The sequence below is a fragment of the Cuculus canorus genome, chromosome Z, assembly GCF_017976375.1.
Source record: "Cuculus canorus isolate bCucCan1 chromosome Z, bCucCan1.pri, whole genome shotgun sequence".
Lineage (NCBI taxonomy): Eukaryota > Metazoa > Chordata > Aves > Cuculiformes > Cuculidae > Cuculus > Cuculus canorus.
Genome location: NC_071441.1, coordinates 25,656,680 through 25,681,067, shown reverse-complemented (window position 1 = coordinate 25,681,067; position 24,388 = coordinate 25,656,680). Strand labels below are relative to the sequence as shown.

Sequence of the window (24,388 nt, the reverse complement as noted above, 5' to 3'; positions counted from 1 at the left end):
ACCAAATCCACAGGGATAAAGAAAAAAAGCCAAGAGAAACTCATCATTAGTACAGATTAACTTTGCTCCTGAGAGTAGTCCAGAGGATTAATTTTAAGTCTTGCACCAACAATTTAAATATTATTACTTCTCTCAAATAAAATTAACTTATTTCTCTAAGTTAAAGTAGACCCTGAAACTGTAGATTCTCTTAAGGCATTGTGGCTGCAGAGTAAATTGATTCTACGTAGGCAAGTTCTTCCTGTATTTTGTGATTTAACACCGGTGGGCAGCTGAGCCACACACAGACAGTCACCCCACCAGTGGGATGAGGGAGAGGATGTTTCTACTTAGCTCTACTCTAGGAAACAGTGTTTTATGAGTTGCATGGCTTTTATAAAGCAGAGTTCTTGACAAGTGAATGTAAATTGACTGGCTAGAACTACATAGTTTATAGAGGAACTTAAACTCAAAAATGGACCCTAGTTAGCCGTTTGATAATCCTACATGTGGAATTGTGGGGTTTTTTTTTGAGTTGAATGTCAAAATATGGATTGGACATTTGAGTAGATTACTACAGAAGGAATATTGAGCATACAGCGTTATGTCAAACTGATAGAAGGTGTTTTGTAAATACCTTTTCAATCAGTGTTACGCTGGTCTCTTAACGTTGTCATTAGTTACTTGGAGTGAGAAACAAACCTATGTAAATAGAGCTAGAACAAATTACAAGTGAAGGATAGAAGTAAATGAGATTTACATGAAACAAGAATGGCTACAAATACTGTCACAAATTAGCAAAGTAAAACAAACAAACTAAGGTGTTAAACATTAAATCCTTCAGAGAAGGATGATTAATATCAAAATTAAGGAATATGATATAATATGACAAAATATGCAGCAAAATTTAGCTGAAAGGAGGAATGAGCATCCTGAGGCTCAGGTCTTTTAAGCTTGAGGATAATTTTGTTAGAGAGCTGGTGGGAGCTCCATTGTCTGAGACAAGACTCAAAGGAACTGTTCTGCACTAATAGAGAGTAAGGAGTAGACAGCTTGATACCTCTAGCTGTTGGACGAAATAAATGTGTTGTGCATGTTTATATGTTTCCTGAACATCTGAGTTCTTTTTTTCAGTTCTTTCTTATTCTGACTGCTAGGTTCATGTCAACAAAAGACTTAACTTGCTTTGTATTTGAAAACTAGAATGTACAGTTACAGATATCATGTGTAATTTTCTCTCTAATCTTACTGTGTCCATCTCATTTCTCCATTTATCATTAACCTTATCATGTCTTAATATGCCACTCTTATTTATCTGGTCTGAATATAATGCTATTCATCTACTTTCATATGGATTCACTGCATTATCATTCTTTCCTAAAATAAAGAATTGAGAGAGCTCCTGTCTTCAGGAACATTGTTTCTAAACTTTGACTTAGACAGTTCAGTTTGAATTCTTAAGCTGTGTTCTGGAAGTGTGCATTTTCCACTAGTACACAGAACAAGCCTCTGTAAATAACAATAAAAACATGATAAACAGATTCAGCCTTGGGCAGAGGCTAGCTAAGGAGCTATCTAGTATGTTATTTATTTATTTTTTTACAATAACCTGAAGCCACGGATTGATTCTTTTCTTCAGTCTTTAGCCAAATGGCTTTGACGCTTTTCATATTTATTTTGTAGTAGAGCACAATATTAACTATTGCAGTGCATCTGAAGTAACCTTGAAGCCAATGCATGGAGGTTAGCAGCTAGTGGCTGAAAACACTAAATTAACTAGCTGGCACCCTTCTGGAGAAGAATTACAAATGGGAATCGTGGTCCAGTCGTAGTGGTAATGGTCAGATGCTAGAGTTTTACTTAAAATGCTATTGTAAGTAGACAGGCTTCAGTAAGAATTAGAAAGGGGATACTCATATCTAAGTGTACATGTCATCAACATTTTGGGAATTTTTGTTTTACCCAAAGAGGACGTTTGATGCATATCACTGTCATCCACACAGTGGGATTTCTACAGTAGCACATGCATCGTTATATAGCAGTAGTTCACAGATCAAGGAAATTATCATAACCTCTCAGAATACTCCAAATTTCTTGTCTTCTGGGTGTTTTTTTTCTGTATCACTCTGTCTTTGTTTACATGGGTTGATACTCTACAGATTTGTGACTTAGTGATGTATAAATTGGTTAACTGATTTATACATCAGTTAACCTTTTCTTTTTTTTGTCCTATGAGCAGTAGGAAGCCCCAGAAAAAGACAAAAGTACTTCACTCATAGATAAAACAACAATGCCTTTGGGTCTAGTTTTAATATAATACTTGATAATTTGTTTTGTACCTGGTTGTATTCTTTGTTTGTATTTAGAAACTCAAGCTTTATAGATTACTTGCTTTTCTATGTTGTTAATGATGTGCAGGGAGATAAGATGACAGTCAATACCTATGTTCACTTGGTAACGCAGGTTTAAAGTCTTCACCTTCAAAGAAATGGTGCAATTCCATCACAGCCCTAAAAGCTGCATCACAAGAAATAGTGTGTGTGGTTAGCCAGGAGTGGAAAGATGAAAAGCATGGCATTCTTGCTGAAGGACAAAGCTACGCCAGCCTTGATGAAGAAGGTAATTCCTTTCAAATCAACAGCCTAAACAATGCTTTTTACAGAATTTAGTGTAAGCTGTAGAAACCTTCCAGTCTGGCTGATCTTTCAAAACTTCAGTCAGGTTATTCTCAGGTCGAGAGTGTTAGTCTTATTTGGCAGAGTGGACCTTCAGGAGCAACAGGAAGTGAGAATCAAGATTATAGTATGATGTTAATCTTTTGGATTTCAGGGGATCCTAAAAAAATTTATCCAGCTCAGGTATCAGATTAAAGCCAGAGAAAGTGTTGCTCTTTTTGCTGACTTTGAAACAGACATGGCCCATGAATTGTTTTGAGGCTCAGTTCATTGTTCCCAGAATTTTTCTGAAGAGATACAAGCTTTGTCCCTTTCAGAGCTCATCTGCAGCCAAGCTCGAAGCACCACCAGCTGCCTAATCCCATCTGAAAGCTGGGCCCTGGCAGTGTGAGACCAGTCCCAGAACTTAGAAGAATTAATCAGATATACGTACCATAGTTTAATATTTGACCTTAGGGTTGCTCTATATTTTGCTGAATGTACTGGCTAGCAGCTGAAATTCACCCTGTAATGCAGAAGAATGTGCATATGGTCACAAGAATATTACAATCTCATCAATTCAAACATATTAGGAAGCTTCAAGAAGCTGTTCAGAGCACTGTGTGACCCCATACATTTACAGCAAGATTCTTGGATCTGATTTGAAATTAATTTTGTTAATGTTGTTCTTTAATTTTGTGTATGCAGTACTAGGTTCACACCACCGGCCAGATCTAGTGCCGAGCACTCCATCTCTGTTTGAAGCAGCTTCCTTGGCAACCACAATTTCTTCTTCTTCCTTGAATGTAGATGAACATTGTCAACGTGATCAACGTATGCTTTATTCTAGCAGGTAAAGGCTGTATACATAGTAGAGGATTACCCACCATTTTGCTTAAAGTCTGACAATGTGCGCAATGGAAGGAAGCCCTGCGAAAGAAAATGCAGAATGATCAAGTGTCTCTGTAGCTTATTCTTAGCTTCTCCAGTGAAGGAGGGGTGCTGTAAGCCCACAGGATTTATTAAGTATTTGTTTGTTATTATATGTGTTACTTTTGGGGCCACAAAATGGAAAGCGTAAACACAGAAAAAAATGTTATGGTATACTTTGAATTTTTTGTTATGTTCCAAAACTAAACTGGGCATCAAAAACATGCTTTAGGCCTTAGTCTATGACATAAACAAATCTACATTAACACTAGGGTAAAAACAATGCTTGTACTTGGCTGTAGCCTAAAACATGTGCAGAAAACTTTGATATGCTAGGAAAAGGGACCTATTTGCAATCTTTATTTTGAATGTACAATGCACGATGATCTGCTTTAAGTCCTTCTGAAATTACTGTTTTCTCAAGTTAATTTCTATGAAGCTTCACCCGTGAGTGTGACTGGAGTCTATCTGATTTTAAACCTAGAGGGTTAAAACCAGGAGGGTCTCGAAAAAAAAGTTGTCCAAATGCTTATAAGCAGGTTTGTATGTGATTTGAGTTGTGTTTGAATGTACTTCAGCAATGGTTGTTCAGTACCATGCTTATGCCAGTTAGTAATCCTTGCTGGGAGATCATCTGTGTATGTGGCTGTACTCTGCCTCATACACCTGATGTGTGCTGTGTTGTGTGTTCTTGCCTGCTTGCTGATCTCTTTAACTTAGTGTCATATTGTGGAGTAGCCATTTCTTTATCTGTTTTTGTCAAAAAGGGTAACCTCTGTGAATTCAAATATCTTGGATTTTGTTTGGAATAATTTGGAATCCTGAACAATGCGGTGCTATATAAATTTGACAAGCTTACACATGGGCCAAAATGTAGTTCTTTACTTCAAACTGCATGTTGTCTGAAAAGATCAGGTTATTTTAAAAGCAATATTGAGGCAGTAGGATTTTACCTCATTAAAATTTGACCAACTGCATTTTCATAAAAAGTAAAATTACTTGCAGAGTTACTTGATCAAAATGATATTTGCAGCTTCCATTTTCATTAAGTTAAAATAAATCTCACTGATGTGGCATCTCTCATAGGTCTGATGTTTTGCTGTAAACATTTCAAATTAGGTATGATTTGGGGTGTAACAAGATGAAGTTTTAATTACAGAGACATCACAAGTAATCCCAAAATGCATCTACATGAGCTTTAGAAAATAAAATTACTAATGAATACACATTAGTTGAAATAGAGTTCTTTCAATTCAACTTCTGTTGTTTGTGCCCAGTTTGTGACAAAGCTGTAGGACTTCAGTATTCCATGATCTTTCAATAAGTTCTAGCAAAGAAATAAGAATATAGAGCACTGCTTTTTTTAAATTTGCTTTAAGTATTCAATAAAACTACAGAAGTACTTTTGTCTTAGCATCAGTCAGCAAAAGAGAACTGCAGAGCTGTCTGGAGAAGGAGTTCAGATTTACCACAAATAAATATTTAAAAAACACTTTACTCTCCCTAGATTGATTGTAGAGAAATGTTGTGGGTCAGTGCTGTAAAGATATTCCTGTAAAGATATTCCAGAATAATTCTAAAATAAATAAGACTTCAGCAGATCTACACTTTGATTGTATATTTAGACTTGTTTACTCTCCAATTGTGGTTCAGACAATGAAATAATCTAAAATGTTGTACATGTTGTCAGTTATGCAATTACATTGCACATCCTTATCTTAAAAAGTTAGATTGGAACTGTAGTGCCTGCAGTCCAGGTTTGCAAGGACGCGTTCTCTAATGCAGCAGACCTTGTATGGGCATCCATGAATGTGTAACACTCTCCATGGCTGTGTCCAAACAAAAGGCTGTGCCTCGTAGCCAGGAGATCTGCCATGAGGGCTGACCAGGTAACATCTTTGCTGGTTTAGCTTTATCCTCTTCAGTTGGGGCTAGGTGGCAATTTTTTTTTGCCAGACCAAGTGCTGGTTAATGTCGCAGTCTCAGTACAATTCATGAGGGTTCACTTCCTTGTCATAACTAACAGCTTTCTTTTAGGATTTAAGAAAAAACTGCTAAGCACAGAATTGTAGAATGCTTTGGGTTGCAGGAAATCTTAAATAGCATCCAGCTCCAAACCCCCTACCATGGGTAGGGACACCTCCCACTAGACCGGCTGCCCAAGGCCCCATCCAGCCTGGCCTTGAACACTTCCGGGGATGAGGCATTCACAATTTCCCTGGGAAACCTGTTCCAGTGCTTCTTCCCCCTCATTGTGAAGAATTTCTTCCTAATGTCTAATCTAAATCTTCCCCATTCCAATTTAAACCCATTCCCCTTTGTTCTGTCGTTGCATGCCCTTGAAAAAGTCCCTCACCAGCTTTCTTGTAGGACCCCCTTCAGGTACTGGAAGGTCGCTATAAGGTCTCCTCGGAGCCTTCTCTTCTCCAGGCTGAACAACCCGAGTTCTCTCAGCCTGTTGTCATAGAGCTGGTGCTTCAGCCCTCTGATCATCTTTGTAGCCCTCCTCTGGACCCGTTCCAACATTTCCATATGCTTCTTATGTTGGAGATTCCAGAACTGGACACAATACTCCAGATGAGGTCTCACAAAGGTGGAGTAGAGAGGCAGAACTACCTCCCTCACCCTGCTGGCCACCCTTCTTTTGATGCAGCCCAGGATACCGTTGGCCTTCTGGGCTGCAAGCGTGCATTGTCAGCTCGTGTCAAGCTTCTCATCAATCAGCATCCCCAAGTCCTTCTCAGCAGGGCTGCTCTCCATCACGTTGTCTCTAAACCTATATTGAAAATGCATAATCAGTATGAACCTAATTTTCCCAAGATGATTCTGGGTATTTGTGGTTTTGTATCCACCTCTGCTTTCTTCATCAGTGCAGGGAGGTCCTTCTGTCTTTATGGCAGTAAATAATACATCCAACTGAAGTTTTATTTATGTTTTTTTGTGGTACATTGGAGAAACTTGAGTCCTCCCGTGAGAAAAGCTGTCAGAGAAATAAAACTGCTAAAAAACCCATGTTACAATGATGCATTGAGTTGTAGATGTCTTAGATTTTTCTTGCTGGAGTTCTGCTTTTGAGTATTACTAAATGTTGTGATGCAGAATTCATTACTTTGCCATTTGTCTCTGATAAACAGAAAGCCTGGAGCAGTATTTGAAACAAGGCCCAAATGAAATATTTGTTTACAAATGTGAGCCCACTTTCAGTCTTCAAATGTGTAAATGGCTGTGACATTCTGCTTCTGATTTTTTTAATAGAATTACAATTTGGCATCTTCTTCATCGGGTTTTTTTCCTCCTCCTTCAGAGTGTCCTGTCATAAAGTAGAGAATACATTAATTTCCTTGTAATCAGTCAAAAATCTCTGGTTTAGAGTAATAATTTTGCATGCATAGTAATAACACTGCATCTGTACAGCTCCTTGACTCTTACTTATGCTAACAAATAATACATGCCCATACCAGCGAGAAGACATATTTTTGCTCCATTAAAAAGAGAGTGGTCATATTGCTGGATACCTTGAAGCATGGTCCATATTTTTAACTTTGTTTTTTCAGAATTACCCTCAGTTTCTAGCCACCATGAATGTAAACATTCTCCAAGGAGAGGCAAATGGCATTCTACATGAGAAAGGAGCTCAGCACCATCTTTCTGTGAGGTGACTCAGCACTTGTGATGGGAAACAAGGAACTGCTGCCAGTGTAGTTAAGCAAACAGAGGTGACTTGCTGAGCCAGTAAGCTCCTGAGACTGTATCATGTGAGGAGAGTTTACAGAGACCTGGCTCGGTACAGATTAGAACTAGCATAACTGCGTGGTAGATAATGCAGAGCAGCATTTAGAGACTTGTGGTTAAAGCAAAATAGAGAGCCTGAGCAGCAGTCATAAACATAGAGCTTATTAGGAGTGTTTTTCCAGACTGCTAGCTGATTATTTTTCACCAAGTTATTCCTCAGTCCTTGAAGAGTTAGAGGATACTCAAGGTGTTACCCAAACAATGTGAAGAGGAACTGGTAAGAGTAGTGGGGAGGGGAAGATAGCTATATTTTTTAACACAAAAGGAAATCTATCTAAAAAAAGGAAGTAAAAATAAAAAAAATGGACAAAAGTGACGTTATTCAGCAAATGTAGGCTTCCTTGTTAGTCAGAAGACAGCTGGTTTCTGTTCTGTCAAGCTGTTTCTCAGTCAGGTGGTTCTGTCATAAGCAATGCCAAAAATTCTTTTATTTTGAAAACAAAACTGACAATTTATTGCTTATATTTGAATTTTCAGAGTTTTTCAATTCATCCTCAAGTAGATTTATATTTGGTGCAGAGATATTTTAAAACTAAAAGGTCTGTAGATGTCCAGTAGAATGTACGTTCAATTTTGAGTCCAAATACTCTTCTTTGAAAGGGCTTATTTGCTTTATCTTAGGAAATGCAGTACTTAAATATGATAACAGGGATTATTTTTATAGCAGAAGTGATAATAGGTTTTTTCCATCTTCCAGGTAAAGTACTTACAAGTGATTAATTAAATCAAAGGAGACAAATCTGAATGTCGTGAATAGTATGACTATTGTTGAGTTATGTTGCTTTTACAGTTGTGAAGAGCTGAAGGTTAATGTCTTTACAGGTGCTTCTGGAAATGTTTTAAACAGGAGTTTGAAGATACAACAGAAAGTCTCTTTCCAATGTAGCTTATGGCAGGTCTCATCTCTTCAAGTTACAAACCCAACAAAATCCCTTGATGCATAAGAGTATTTCATTTCTCTGTCCTTAGAGAAATGACAAAATAGTGTGGGTTATGTAAGGAAGACTGATGAATTCTTCAGATACGTTTAGCCTAGGAAAATTATTTATATGAAACATAATTATTGCTTCTCCTTATGTATTCTGTACCTCCCTTCTGTCCCATGTCTTGACGTTCTATTCAACCTTCTAGCTTTTCAAAGATAGCTTAGAAAATAAAAGTAAAATGTTATGTTTTTTCAGTGTAAGGGATTTGTAGGTATTAGATTTACTTTTGTAAGGAATACTTAATAATACCTTTTGCCAGTTTGTTTTTCTATGTCAACAAAGGTTTTTGTTAAAAAAAGGTTCAGTCTGTCCACTCACTCACCACCATTGGCTTCTGAAGCTTAGATAAATTTGTCTGAGTCTGATTCAAAGATGATTAAATTCATGCAAGCTTCATGAAAATAAGCAGCTACTTGAATGCTCTAAGGCTAGGAACAGATGCACTGAGACACTGGGGGAATCCCCATGGAAAAGAAAGAAAATTTGGTTATGATTGAAGCAATACGTAATTGTGCCTTAAAGGAAAACAAGGCTTTCCCAGTACTGCTGTGGAGGAATTACTTTTGCTTCTTTTTTTTCTCTGTTTAATTAAGAACCCAGATGAAATAGGCTGCTTTAGCAGTAGGAGAGCAACAGCATAGTTGAGCACACTCCTTGTGGCTGTCATTATTGAATGGGAGAAAAGAACTGTAAAAATGTTTTTTTGCTTGGCTATTCTCTCTTTTTCAATCTAAAAATTGAAACTGTTGAAATTGTACAAAACCTCTGTTTCACTGAAGTGAAACTTCATACATATATCTAGTATGATGATCCCTATCTTGTGAAGTTCATAGTTTTAAGAAAGATTAATCTGAAATTGCCCTATCCTGCTAGATTTTCACTCAATTCTAAGTTGTAATATGAGTTACTTTCATAGCCAGAATAATACTGAGTAATCCTGGGATTTGGTGTAAATGGCTAAGGATTGTCAGTCCTTAGTGTCAAGCACGGAGTAGTTAGTATTAGTACCAAGGGATCAGTGAAGCATCTGGATTTCCTGAAAAAAGAAATGCATTTCTTTCTGCATTAAAGAACCATTTACACTTAATCTTTTAATCATTGAGGTGTTAGAGAATTCTTAATAATGAATGAGTATGGAAAAAAATAATTTGCTTTCTTATAAATCTTGTTTAAAGTAATCTGTGTGGTTATAATGCTGCTCTACTGATGTATTATTTAAGCATGCGAAACCACTCTAACTGTTTTCTCTACATAGGTATTTAGATTCAAGATTAAATACCATATAGCAAAAGAATTCAGAATAGACATTAAGTCCAGCAAAGCAAGGACAGCTGACTGATTCTCGGATATAAACTATTTGTTTTTCCACTGATGTTCTGAGGCTTCTGTATAACATAAAGGCTAGAAACTGTAAATAGAAATTACTAGTAACTGTGGCAAAACTAGAGACCTCATATTTTGCCATAGCATATTTGTCTTTATTAGAGATTCTGAATAATTTTTAATAATTTAGCTGTGAAGAGTGGCAAGAAAGCAGTAACAAAAATATTTTTTTTAGAATACCCAGTGGGAATAGCTCCTTAATGAAAATTTGTAAGATAGGCAAGTATTTGGTAAAGCAGAGGTTCTGTCCTTAGAGCAGATCAGTGCTGTCCTGAAAGGCAAAAGTCAGTGTCCCTGACAATGGAAGAAGGACCTAACAAAAATTGAAAGGACTATGAACAGAAGTTTCTTGGTCTGCTTTGAACAAGTGAGCCAGAGCGATGTTTTGTAATCAGCCTTCAGAGACCTTTTAGGTGTCCTGCTCCACACCTATAGGTCTATATTGGTATGTAAAAGTTACATAATTTTTCTAGGTAAGTAGCCTATGTACTTTCATGGATGACTGTATTTCCTGTTCCAAAAATTCATCCTCTCAGAACAGCTCTAGAAAGAGTGCCAATACTATGTAGCTCAACAGGATATTAAGCAAATATAATAATTAATGGACAAGAGAGCAGTAAATAAATATGGTACTCTCTTTGCATCATATCTGTTTAATTTTTTGCTCAAAAGTACTGTCTTGAAGTTTCCAATAAAAGTTCTGGTGAATAATGATATGTCACCCCCTAGTTTTGAGTCTTTCTTGAATTCTAGCACTACAGAGGTAGGCAATCTCAAAGCAGAGTGAGAAGACTTTGCTCTCTTCCAAAGTTTGTTTCACTTTTAATACCAAGGGACCCTTCTTTAGTAAAATGTTCAGGAAGTAGCTCCATCCATTTAGAAAAATAAAAACTTCCTGAAAAGTTAATGTTGTGTTTGCAGCAGGCCATTGTAGATCTGAAGTTCTGCTGGTATTCATGACATTATCTGACCTTGCCGTCAGGTAATTAGGATTAGCACTTGTTAGGGAATAGACATTGATAGTCCTGTTGAAGAAATATTAGCTCAAGAATGTGTCCTTCACCAGAAAATATACATATGTGACCTTTCTGTGGGTATTTTTTTTACTCTTACTGCTGTAAATGTAAAAACAGCATTATATGTCTGAAAGCAGTGAGTCTTGTCTTAATTTGTGCCAAATTGCTGTATCATGAAACACACAATGTTGCTTCATACTTTGGTTCTCTGTGCTATGTTCCTTTGAGAAGTACTGCTGTATCGTAAGCCAGTTTGCACAATTATAATAACCTTCCAGTTTAAAGAGTGAGTAGTCATCTTCGTGTTTCCTAATTTGATGCGATCCTTTGCCTCCTTATGCTGAATGAACAGAATGACATAATTTGATATTGCAATCTGAACAGTGTGTTGGTTTTCTAGTTTTTTTTTTCCTTTTGGTGCATTTTAAAAGCAGCCTCTTACGTTGCTGTGAGCTTTCTTGTGAAGATCTCTGTATATGTACTGAAGTAGGAATGCCTCTGCTTGTGCTTAATAAATTAATTGGATCTAACCCTATTCAGCAGTTTAATCCCTATTTGCAGCACTTTTTGTTGTAAGTTGTTTTAGTAGAGCCCTAGAAAGATCATAAGTGTTTTCCCTCACGGGAAAAAAAGAACTTTTATAAATTATTTAGCCAGTGTTTCTGGAAGCAACTTGGTTGTTGATAAGTAAAAAGAAAGCCTATACTTTTTTTAAGTTGAAATTTTGAAGTTATTGTTCGGTTAAACACACAGCTATGCATGTGAAGCTCCAATAATTGTAGTAGCTATTTAATACATAAGCAAATGTTTCCTTGACTGAATTTGTCTGTGTGCTGTGTTTCCTCTACTATACTCATCCTTGCAAGTCTTAATTTCATTATCTTATTTTCTTCTGGTGAAGGAAGATCCAGGGGAGATTCTCAGAACAGATTTTATGTGTAGGTCCCTCCAAGGACTGATAAACTCTGTGTACCTCTCAGAGTGGATTTGGATCTTAGTCAAGATTACAAAATACTGAGTAATGAGTTCTTATATTGTGATTGCTTACACCATCTCTTTTCAGCTACATATATATGTCAGGTACAAAAATGACAGGCCTCGTGATTTTAATTAGCACCTGCAAAGTTATATATGTTTGTTGACTGTTGTGAAATTTATGTGCTTACTGTGATGTTTTCTGATTCACGTGTCATGGTTTGCTATTAGTGTGAGTGTAGTAGCACAGACTCGTTGTCAGATTCATTCACTTGAAGCAGCATTTAGAAGATCAGTCATATCTCCTGTTTTCTTAGCTCTGTAGTTTTGATGCTTGTCAACAGTGTTAATGAGCTATTACAAGGGAGTTTTGCCATGTTTGACCTACTTTTTTTTTCAGACTCATGTAATTTCTGAAATTAAATGCAAAGTTGGGTTTTACAGGTGATGCAATATTTCTACATTGTAAACATTAGACTAATTAATGCATTTAGTTCAACAGATCCATAAATACCTGTTGTCCCTGTTCACATGTATATGTATGTAGGTAGGTTTTCTGCAACAGCTGATATAAAATTGAACCTTATAGTAATAGTTTTACTGCTCATTTATCCTTCAAGGCACTTTTATGACTATGTCACGGTTTAGCCCTGACTCAGCTAATTTTGGCAGCTAAAACCATTAAGTTGGACTCCCAGTTCCCTTCCCCCTCCTGCCATGGAAAGGAAAATGAGAGGAAAAAGACTTGTGGGTTGAAAACTAAAAGTACAGTTTTATAAAATTATAATAATAATAATGATGAAAATAATTAGAGATCACACCCCCTCCCCACCCCTTGATGACTATGCGTCACCACAAGTACTGTAGGTCAGACACAAGGGAATGGGTCCGTGGCTAGGAGGGAGCTGGACTCAGGAACTGGGTTCAGGAATGCACAGGTGCAGGATCAGGAGTTACAGACAGACAAGGTCCTCACTGGATGTTGACCATCGCAGAAGAGGGCAAGACCCTTGTGGTCTCGCAGTTTATACCAAGTATGATGTATATGGGATGGAATACTCTGTTGTTCAGTTTAGGGTAACCTGCCCTGTCCACCTCTCCTTGCAGGTGTGGCCCTTTATTGCCAGCTCGAAGATGGCCTTGGTTACTGTAAGGATAAGAATTGGTCTTTCTGCATACCAATGCCCTGTGTTATCACTTCTAGAAAGAAACTGTCCAAAAAACATGCAGTTTTCTTTCAGAGAATGAAGTTACTTAGAGCAACTGAGTTACAGTCACAAAACTGACTCTAATTTAGCTTAGAACAAAACAGACTACCTTCTATACACAGAGATTTTAAACTCATGACACAATGAGCTGATAATTTTTTCAAAAGATCATGCAAGAATTTTTAAATACATTGGACATGGCAAATGTGCTGCTATTTAGGGGGTAAATATTCTGTGGGATATGCTACAGGAAAACATATTTGACATCCAAAGATAGACATCAAAGCCTATTTTTATTACAGTTCTTCACAACAAGGGAGACACAGTAGCTCATTCTCATTAATGACTGTTGTATTTTGGCACTGTCCAAAAGAAGCTGATAATTATATTCATACAAGAGCTGTTCTCATTGCATGAGGAAAAAAAAACCAAACCAAAATGTGGCTCAAACTTCTGCTTCAGTTAGTTGTTACTACCTGGCACTGTTTCTGCTATTCTTCTAAGGCTGTGCAGTGACTTGGAAAGGAGACTGAAGAGTTCTATATGTCCTGCAGGCTGCCTTGCAAGTAGTTACATTGTGATGAGGCAAGGGATTTTTTTCCATGATGAAAACAGAGGTCTTTTATTTCTAAAACTGTCACTTTGGTTTAGTGTAAATAAAATATGAAGCATAAAAATAGTAATTAAAGTGTGGGAAGGTTTGAAAGACTCTAGTCTTGAATTTTTTTTAATTAATATTACTATTATATTTTATTATTATTATTTTCTAGATTCCTGCCCAGTTACACTAGTTCCTTGACAAAGTGTGGGGTTTTTACCTTTATTCCTTAGAAGCTTAATAGGCTCTTACATATATCATCCCTAGATTAAAATGTGTAAAATTTATACTGTTCTACAAATCTGCAGAAAATCAGTCTAATTAATTGTTCCTCCTGAAGATCTTGTGGCCAAATTTGGGTGAGGATTTTTTTGCATCTCATGTCCTAGAGAGCATTTTAGAGGGACTTTGGAAAGTGGAGGTTTTATTTTATTTTCTACTCAAGAGGAAGAGAACTTGAGCGTGTTTTTTGATTAAATATGTCGAAGTGTGCTGATTTAGAAGGTCAAAGTATGGCTTTTTCCCTCGCTTCACCATAGGGACAAAATATTTAAGGCTTTCTAAAATAGGACCCACATTAGCATGAGGGATGCAACCTTAAAAAAGGCCAGCACTTCTTGCTCTTCTCACTTTTTATAGGAAAATAGAGATCTTGTTCGTACGCTTATCGTCATGTAGTTCGTATCACTTAGACAGCTGAGATGCATGTTCTTCATGCTGTCATTGCAAGGCAAGTACAACAAACAAAATGATTGTCATATTCTGCTATGAAAATGATTTCTAACTAAGCAGCTGTAACTAATGAAGTGTCATTGCATTATTACACGTAAGCTCTACACTGCAGTTGCAGCAGAGTTCAGCTCCTGGCAAAAGCAGTTGCTTTTGTACTGATGCCAGCATGGGCTTCAGCTGCAAACTAACATGGCAGTGACTTGACATTTCCACTTTCTCCTTTGTACACGTTATGGATTAGCTTTGCGAAGTGCACAGTACACGTTCTTCTAAACAGAGAAAAACCTCCAGATATTGAAGGTGTATGGAAATACACTGTCATGCAACAGTTTTCCTATGCTTCTCCTTTTAATAAGCAATTCTTCATGCAGGAGATGAGTCCTCCTTACTTGCAGAGTTTATCTCTAATTGTTCAGTATGAAAGTCACATCAGCAAGAAGATTGCTATGGAAAACTAAATTGTGGGTCTTTGATTGTAAGGAAAAAGGTGGACTGGCATATGTGTTGTTTCATTCTCTTTCATGCCTAATTTTGTTCAAGGAACTTTGGTCATTACTGGTTTTCTGTATATAAGTTTACTACATCTTTCTGCTTTCTTCTGCCCCTTTTCTCCATTTTCTTTCTGTATGTTAATATATAGTTTACCTATTATTTGTTTCTATATATAAAATCTCTTTTCTACCAAGTTCACTACTAAAAAAACAAATTGGGACATTTACAGGAGCTTCTCTTTCACTTCTTTGAACAAGCTGGTTTTGTTTCAGTCCTTGTTTGTTTCCTGACTGTATAGTGTATTTCTGTAATGGGTAGGTAAAGAAAAAAAAGAGGCACACTCTGGAGGGGAGATGGCATTGTCTCTATTCTGTGCTACAGGTAAAACCAGTAGTTTAACAATTACCAAGACTGAATGCTAAAGTCACATTGCTATTGTTTGTTATCTATAGCAGGCTGTAAAGCAAATAGATTACAATTTAACAAACTAAGAACAAACAAATCACAATGCCTTCTAAGGGACAAGTAGAGCCCAGAGTAAGAAAAGTAAGTCTCACAGTAAGCCACTGAATTAAACTGAAATCATAGGAGGATTAAATCATAGTCATCTGATGCATGAAGGATATGAAATAAATTGCCAGTGGTGTGAATTGCAGAATTCTTGCAGAACCTTCTCTTGAGTACAGGTTCCGGAGGGGTTTTGGAAGTGAAAGAAGTTAAAAAATAGCAGTGAAGCTGGTAGTGAGGTGACCTGATATGTGCGTGAAAGGAATAACTCTTTTGATTTCTTTATGCTTTTAAACCTAAAAGCCAGGTATACATAACAGCCTGCCCACCCTGCTTTACAGTTAGTAACGCAGAGCACTCTTGTCCAGAAGGAACAGTTGACTACTGGGTTTACATATTTTTATAGGAGTAGTAGCTGCTCACTGCACATTCATCTCATGTTACATGGTATTCATTTATGGGCCCTTGCACACTCAGAGGCCTGAACAGCAGTGGAGATCAAAATTCTACAAGCAAAAGTGTCTCTCTATCCACAGCCCCTTTTGCCAAGAGTAGTTTCTTTCATTCCAGAGCTTATTTTGTGGGAGATGATAAAACACAGTCTAACATTTGGCAGCAACCCGTTTTTTCCCTTTCAGTCTGCCCTTTACCCTTCAGTAAAATGAAGCATTCACAGAAAACCAATGTGAGTGAAGTGCTGCCCAATAGAACACTAGTACCAAGTGTGAGAAAAATGCTTCTAAGTGGGAGCTGGGTCACCCTCAAGACAAAAGAAATAGTCTTGCTGTTGAAAAGATGCCTAATACACTGTATACTAAAAGGAATATTGTAATGTAGCAAGTGTAATGCTGTGCACTTAATACTAACACAACATGAGGGTGAGTGATGATTCATTATTTTGTTAAGCATTTGAATATGTTTTCTACTTTGCATGCTAACTTTGGCCTTTCTGAAATTATATTCCATCTGAAACATCCTAAACTACAAAGTACTACAAAGGGAGGAGGAAATTAGTCATATCCAAACTGATAGCTGTAACCCTTTTTTCATACCCAGTTAAAATGAATAAATGTTTACTTCTCACCTTGTGTTTAAATAGATAGGAACTTTTAAAATACGTTTCTGCAAAACTGATAGTTGAGTTTTCAAGCAGCTTCGAGTTTTTTAGTTTCTGGCAGCTAGTGAGGTCAGGTGATAATGGGCACCTAACGCCATTAAAGCAAATTTGAGAGTTTTAGCTTTGTGGTTCCAAGTGTGTTTGCAAAATAAAACAAGATCTCTGTGTGAATGCATTTTTGGTTTTACATACTTTCTCGTTAGCAGGGAACAAAAAAAATCATATAGATGAATGAAATAATACTGTGCACTTCCTCTGTAAATAGTACTTCCTTGCAGAGCTTTACTAATTGCAGTACACTCTTGTTCTTCTCCCACTTTCCTTTCTGAACTGTTGGCTGCAAAATTTTTGGATCAAAAAATGCTGTCAAAATTTACACCATTGTAATGTGAAGAGACTTCTTTTGAAATTAATGAATTTATCCCACGTTTACTATGACACGGTTTCATTAAATATCAGTGTTCAGGAATAATACTACCTCCTGATAAAATTTTAATTAATGCAAAAGTAGAAACTGTGGTTTGTGTATGTTAGTCAAATATGAGCCGCCAGCTCTTTACCTGTTGTCAGCAAATCTATATTTGTCCATTTGCATTCTGTCTTTTCAAGTATTTGAATTTTCTATGTTCGAGAGAGAAAGCTATCTTTAAATTTTCAGCTATGACTGAGCTCTTTGTAACTTGTATATTTGGTTGACTGTGGTCTTCCTTCTCTTTGCAGTAAAGGATTGCCTTTGAGTTCAACATGCACTTTAGAAGACGGTGCCATCTATTTGACTTCAGAACAGAGCACACTGGAAATGGAAAATGATAACACTTCAGTTTTGGATGTCTACTTAGTAAGTTGTCAAACTGCTTCTGATGGGCTTTTCTCCTCTGTAATTCCTATGACTTTGGTTCAGTGACTAAAATACATGCATAACTCTTAAGATCCAGCAGTTCATTGAGGTATTTCTTATATGAGACATATGCTTAAGTACCTTGCCAAAGCAAATACTTCAGGAATCTACGTGCCTGTTAACAATTGGGTTAATAATGAAGTATGCCAAAATGCATTTATTTTTTTTCTCTAACGGTAGGGAACTTTTTCTTATTATTTGTTTTCCATTGGAGAAAAAAAACACAAAACAAAACTAAAAAAAGGAAGTCTTCTTCAGATTGAATATTCTATAATACAGAAATGAAATCTTCTCAGAGAGGAAGGTTCTGCTTACATAAAGTGATTTTGAAGCCAGTGAAGTACAGCTCAGTATGAAGTGCGTTTATGGCTCCGCTTTCTGCTCTGAAGCGTTTTCCAGTTGTGGTGGCTGGGATTTTATTATAAATGTATTTTCTCTTTGCTGTTTTAGTTCCTAGAGAACAGTTTATGTGACCGCTGAAAGATAAGCTCAAGTCTATGTTTTCGGTTGTCTTCATATCATCTGTTATTTAAAAAGTCCTTTAGCATCTACAGCTCACATTGTGCAGACATAAAGGCAGTAGGAACCCAACTCCACTACCAGTTGAGTGAAGGAAGTGCATCAAGCTCTTTTAGACCATTTTAATAATCTCAGTATAAGTATGGGAGGGAGGTATGTTAAGCTTGGCTTTTTTCCCCAAAGGTTTTGCTTTCCTAAAGGACAAATTAAACAATTCTGATATTATCCTAGTAATATTTTCCCTCTATTTTCATAAATAAATGCATGTGACTTTCGTGGCAAGAATGTTACTAGAGAAGGGGGGTCAAAAAGGAAAGTCTGGTTGCTAGGTGTGGTTGTTTCCTTTTTAGATAAAAGTTTACTACATTCTTTGTTTTTCCTATCTCTAGAGTTTACTGATTTTTGTTCTAAGAGATCTAGAATATCATAGAATCAAAGAACACTCCAGGTTGGAAGAGACTCGGAAAGATTCTCTTGTCCAACCTCTCAGTTGAGAAAGAGAGCCTGGACGAGATTATCTAGCACCCTGTACCATCATATCTTGAAAACCTACAGAAATGAGGACTCTATCACATCCTTGCAGAGGTAGTTCCAGTGATTGATTGTTCATCCTGAACAAAGTCCTGCATCTAGGATGGCATAACCAAATTGCTTAGCACAGGCTACAGTCTATGTGGCTGGGCTGTTCTGTGGTTTTCTTGACGCCTATTAACAGAGAAACCACTTCTTGTTGAAAACTTCTGCCTTGCTGGGTGAGAACTGACCAAGAGGCAGCAGCACGCCACTGCAGAAACCAAGGCAAATGGGATCCTGAGCTGCATCTGCAGGGGCATTACTAGTGGAGATAGAGATGTGATTATCCCACTTTACTCAGTGCTTGTTAAGTCACATCTGGAGTAGTAAGTCTAGTTATGGTTCCCACATTTCAAAAAAGATGCAGGCAGACTGGAGGGGGTCCAGAGGAGGGCTTTGAAGATGATCAAAGAGCTGAGAACCTGCTATATAAGGAAGGACTGAAGGAGCTAGGCCTTTTCAGCCTGTAGAAGAGAAGTTTCCAGAAGAACCGCACCACGGTTTTCCTGTACTTAAAGGGTAGCTGCACAGAGGATAGAGGCTCTCCTTCACAACATGCAACAGGCACAATTTACACTAAGAGAGGTTTCTACCTGCTATAAAAGAAGTATTTTTGCAATGAGACCAATCATTCACTGGAACAATCTCTCCAGGGGCATATTGGAGTCCTTATTGCTGGAGATTTTTAAGAAGTAATGGGGCAGGGTGCTAGAAAATATCATCCAAGATCCCTTTCCCACAAAAGTTTGGACCAGTTGATCTTTCAAAGTCCCCTCCAAACTAGGCAGTTCTGTGGTTTTCTTGGCACCACTCAACAGAGAACCCACTTGTTGAAAACTTTTGAATTTGGCTTATAATGTTTATTAATAACACTGCTCAGCACTGTGGGGTTTTTTAGAGTTTGATGTCTATAGAGTGGATGGTGGAATGCTCTGAAAATCTAGTGATGGATATGCATAATACCTTCTGACCGTATGTGTTTCAGGTGTGATGGTGATCACTAGTTAGTTTTTGGCTTGTAAAACATTCATTACTGTTGTATCTGGGAAACTGCAATAAGTATATATGTATTTTACTGATCAGTATCAACAGGAAAATAAATAAAACCCAACTCTGGATGTTATACAAACACCTAGTGTTTATTCCACTGAGCAAAGATCTGGAAGAAAAATAGGTCTCGAGCGGAGCAAATCTTAGATGCTTTTTTTTGCTAGCAGCACACTTTCTCTACACACTGAAACATCCAAACCTGAAATTCAATAATCAAGACAACGTAGTGGCACGTACACACCTCTAGTGTCTAGGTATGCAATGGCTGACAGCTTCAAGGAAATTGGATACTGTGCTTAAGTACATGTTACTTCTTAAGTGGCAAACTCATCTTGAGAAATTGCTTACCCCTGCCTTCTTGGTCCTGCCCCACATGCTGTTTTGATGCCTCCTTAACTATTTTGAGGTGGCTGTGGAAGTGGACTGTAACTTAGTCACACATACCTCTGTACACATGCTGAGGTGTTTGTGGAAGAAAGAGGAATAAGGTAGTGTGTTATGCACTAACCTTTTACTTCAGCAGACCCTGAAACAGAAGTTAGCCTCTGGTTGAGCAAGTCCGGTGCTAAAGGATCAGTGATGTGTGTTACCAGCTTGATTCACTGCTGCTAGGGAAATGGCAGTTTTATTTTTATAGGAAGATGATTAAATGCAGACTAGAAGGGAAAGATGCGTGATTTTGAGAACACTAGAAACAGATCAATCATTTCTAATGTATGTCTCAAAAATAAAGCAAATCAATGATGTTCATATTAGATGATTTAAGCATCAGTTGAAAAGGTTACAAGATACATATTGACCTTTTAAAATCATGAGGAGAAAAGGTAGCTTTAAATGGCGTTGCCAGATTTTCCTTTATTCCCATAGTTAATAAACCTTGTCTGTATTTCTACTGCAAGGCAAGCTGTTGTAGCATTACTTGCTAGATATTATAATGAAAAATATCTTAGCTTGCTTAATTTCAGTGACTGCACTAATCCTTTGATGTATTTGCCTCCTGCTTTGAAATGCTAAACTTCTTGAACAAATTCTAGTCCTCTAGTAAATTAAGAGCTGTGAATTTTTGATCCTGTGGATGAAAAAAAAGACATTGTAGTAAGGTGACATTGTGTTAACTTACTGTAAAAAAAACAGCTTTAAAATGGCATTTGGCTGAACAGTATTGCGTACATATTCAGGCAGTAAAGCAAGGCGGGGGTGAACAGAAATTGTAAAAAATAAAATAAAATAAATTCGTGCTGCAGGTAAGAGCATTGGTTTAGAGGTGTTGCATTAAGGGAACACCATGCAGACTCACATTGTGCAGCTGATGTCAATATTGAGAGTTTATGTGGTAACAGCAAGGATTTTTGTTCCAGGACACAGGTACAGAAACCTTTTCTGAACAGAGACCAGGTTCAGCAAATGAGCATTTTGTGCACCTGCCACTCTAAGCAGCATTGTTAAAAACATCCTCACATTACTTTAAAATTCCTTTGGTTTATTTTATTTTAAAACTTTTAACTCAGAAATAACTTAGGAAATCTAGCTTTTTTGAATAAAATATAACTAACTATGATCTGCACTGAGCAGTAAGTATAACCCAATCTAAATTATTTCCAAATATTCTAGTACATTATTTCCAAGTATTCTAGCTGTACAGTGGGAAACAACTACTGAGTATTCTATAAAAATAATTTTAATTTTTAATTAAAGATTGCAGAAAGATAGAAGCAGATATGTAAAATAGTTGGGAATTTGAAATGTTTCTCTGTAAAGAATGGAAACATTAAAAGGTTCTTGATTTAATGCATATGTGATACAATGATAGATCAGATACTTGGAAGCAAAAGATGCCTGAGATAATAAGGTGTCACGCACACAGACCGCTGCCACTCTTCCATATGGCACTGATACAGAAATACATAAAACAACACAGTAAAACAGTGCTTCCTTCTTCATCTGGAAATAAACGTAGCCTCTTTAAAATTCTCCTGAAGCCCTATTTATTGGTGTTATTTCAGACAGCATCAGCAGAAAAGCATTGGAAGTCAGCAAATGCTGTTGAACACAAGTCTGTGTTCTGCAAAAGTTTCTTATGAGATATTAGCAAGTGTAGTCACTCCTGAAGACCTTACTAAGACCTGGAACCTAGTCTGGTACCTTAGAAGAGAGAATTTCACTTAGAAAGTAAGGAATAACTAAAATCACCTTGTAGCTTCTGTTCTGCAGTGAAGTCCCAAATTCTTTGATTCCTTTCCCTGAAAGAGCAAAATGTGCATTTTTTAAACTACTCCACTATGTTCTCTCAGCCTCCTCCTAAAATGACTTATAAAGGTAGCTGACATATTTTGACAAACTACAGTATCAGTAAAATCAGCATATAAAGGCTTAAGGATGACTTTAATTGGTTCACTGCAAGTAGGCTTGATTTCCTTTACACTTACAATGGAACAAAAGCGTGTGTGTAAATAGCCTAGTGACAAATTCTGAAGTTCACTTTGTTGTGATGCTGTACATCTTAAATCACCTGGTGGTAAATGCAGGATTTAAATGAATATATGCCCTGCCAATAGGATTTCATTAATGAACTACTTTGCTTGAAGAATACTTCTGTATATTTAACTATAATGGAAGATTCTTTGGTAGTATGGAAATTGTTACATGGAAATACAGCATTGCCTCCTGTTGTTGAAGGAGTGGCTTACAAACCTGGTATCTAATTCAGAAGTCACTACCGCTGAAGATATAGTTGCAAAGGATTGATTAGGGCTTCAGTAAAATAAAAGAATGGAATAACTGTAATGATGAGCAAGCCCAACCTATTTAGAGTCTGGTTAGTATAGCTATGATATGTCAGATGAATTGCATAGATAATGACATTTAGAATTACTTATATTGTGGTTTATGTCCAATTGCCAATTATATTACATTGTTTTAATGTCTTAAGACATCACTGGAGGTTAATTTTTATTTCAAAGCTGCTGTAGATACGTAGTTAAGCAGATTCACAAACACTAGTCTACAAAATGCCTGTTTAGAAACTGTCAAAATTGCCTGCCTCTTCTTACCCTTTGGTGCTTTTCCTTGTTTCTTCTATTCTCACTCCAATAGTTCTGTATTAAAGCCTGCCTCATTGAATATTTCCTAGTTTGTATTGAGACCCTTCCCACTGCTAGGTTACTGTCTAACTCCTCATCTTCACAGTTACTTTATCTTGCAAATATTTTCACCCCTTGCGCTATTTTCAGTTTAGCACCATAAGCTCTCTTATCTAGTATAAAGTCTTCTTTCAGAGACAAAAATGCCCACTTGGCTCTGATCAAATGAAGCATCCAAGTCAGATACAACTTTGTCTAGGGGATTGTACTTCTACCATAACTCCTTGACAAGGTGTTTGTTTTTTGCTCAGAAATATTTTACTTCCAAGATTTTCATAACATTTGATTCAATTCTTATCTAGTAATAGTTTTCTTCAGGGTGCTGTTGTGGAGTAATAACAATTGTGGCTGAAATTAAAGCAGTTCCCAGGCAGGTTACATGTAAAAACAAGATAAAAAGTATATAGTCACTCTGTGCTGCACACCTCAAATTTTGATACATTGGTCTGTTTCTGGAGGCTTCACTTTCTCTGCCTCACCTTTTCCTATGAAGATACTAATGAAAAAACATGGTAGATTGAACATTAATTCTAGGACTATGAGAAGGGAAATCAGCCTTCTCAGTTACAGGCATCCTTTCATTCCCTGAGAGCAGAATAATTCTTAAAATGTTACATACATGTACTGGTACCAGTCAAGCATTCTTTCTTCACTGTAGAATCCTGTTTAATTAGACTGAAGGTAACTGCTTGTTCCGCCTGTTATCTATCATCCCTGTATCCATCCATGCATGGTCTTAAAGAGTGGAAAAAGAGGCCTCTGTCTCTCAGAACTCAAAGTTGCAATGAGATGAAACAACAGTCAAGCACATGAATGTAGTATGGCAGAGGTGTTCTCGTAGAAGCAACATAACAGCGACATTTCAGTCACCCTTACATGAAGATTAGAGATTAGATTAGAAAGATACCTTTTCAGACTGAAGGATTCCATAAACCTGAGTAAGCCAAACGCTAAACTGCCAGCACATTTTGTCACTAAGCTACACAGTCTCGTGCCCCAAGGTTATTAATGCACTATATGAGGAAATCAATCAGCTCAAAACCATGGAAAGAGAAATACAGCACAAAAATGTTCCAATACAAAAAGCCTCAAGTAGGCTCAAACACTGTAAATCCATTGTATAGTCAGTATGAGACACCTCAGACAGTGATTACAGAATTGTATCTTGTAGTGTCATTTGTCCATTATTTATCATTTCAGACCCAATTGCTATGGCCAAACTCAGTCTGCATCTCGTATCTGTAATCAAAGTAACCCCAGAAGTTGTGCAGTGATAACAGAGTTACTTGGAGGCTCATGTCCTGTGCCTTGAAATAGATGGAGGTTTTTCCAGAATAATATGCACAGAACTGGGCTGTACCTGACACAAAGATGAACATCTGAAAATCCCACCTCCTTAAAATGGCATTAGTACCACAAACAGAGTATCTGGGACTGACTCATGCAATTAGCTGTTGCTACGATTCTCTGTCAGGTCTTTCTCCAACTCTGTTACGCAAATGTTTGCCAGTATATTTTCTATCACTGATCCCTGTGAAATGCTTTGGAAGGATCAGAAAAAGAGAACAAGAATAAGATAGTTGTAATTGCATCACATAATTAGTGGAATAGCATAAAGTATCAGTGATACTGCTAGTCTCAGAGAGTGAGAAGTAGTGATGAGGTCAGAGGGTCTGACACATTGAGTGACCATTATATCTGTCAAAAATGGACCTATAGTCATTCAGAGATGAACTTTCAGCCAGAAACTAGATAGTGCTATTGAAAATTTTGACTAATGTATTTTGACTTCATAAAACATTATTTTGTATATTGGCACTAGCATTTTTCAACTTTTAT

The 24,388-nt window shown here is 37.1% G+C and overlaps 1 protein-coding gene across 7 annotated transcripts in view; it reads left to right on the top strand.

Annotated features, from left to right (window-relative positions):
* Nucleotides 1–24,388, top strand: part of PIP5K1B (phosphatidylinositol-4-phosphate 5-kinase type 1 beta) — a 101,310-nt gene that overhangs the window by 73,203 nt on the left and 3,719 nt on the right. For all 7 annotated transcript variants that reach the window (XM_054054811.1, XM_054054807.1, XM_054054812.1 and 4 more), the window contains 3 exons: nucleotides 2,443–2,598; nucleotides 3,342–3,486; nucleotides 17,090–17,207. In XM_054054811.1, the coding sequence (XP_053910786.1) occupies nucleotides 2,443–2,598; nucleotides 3,342–3,486; nucleotides 17,090–17,207 (419 nt within the window). The remainder of the gene's footprint in view (nucleotides 1–2,442; nucleotides 2,599–3,341; nucleotides 3,487–17,089; nucleotides 17,208–24,388) is intronic.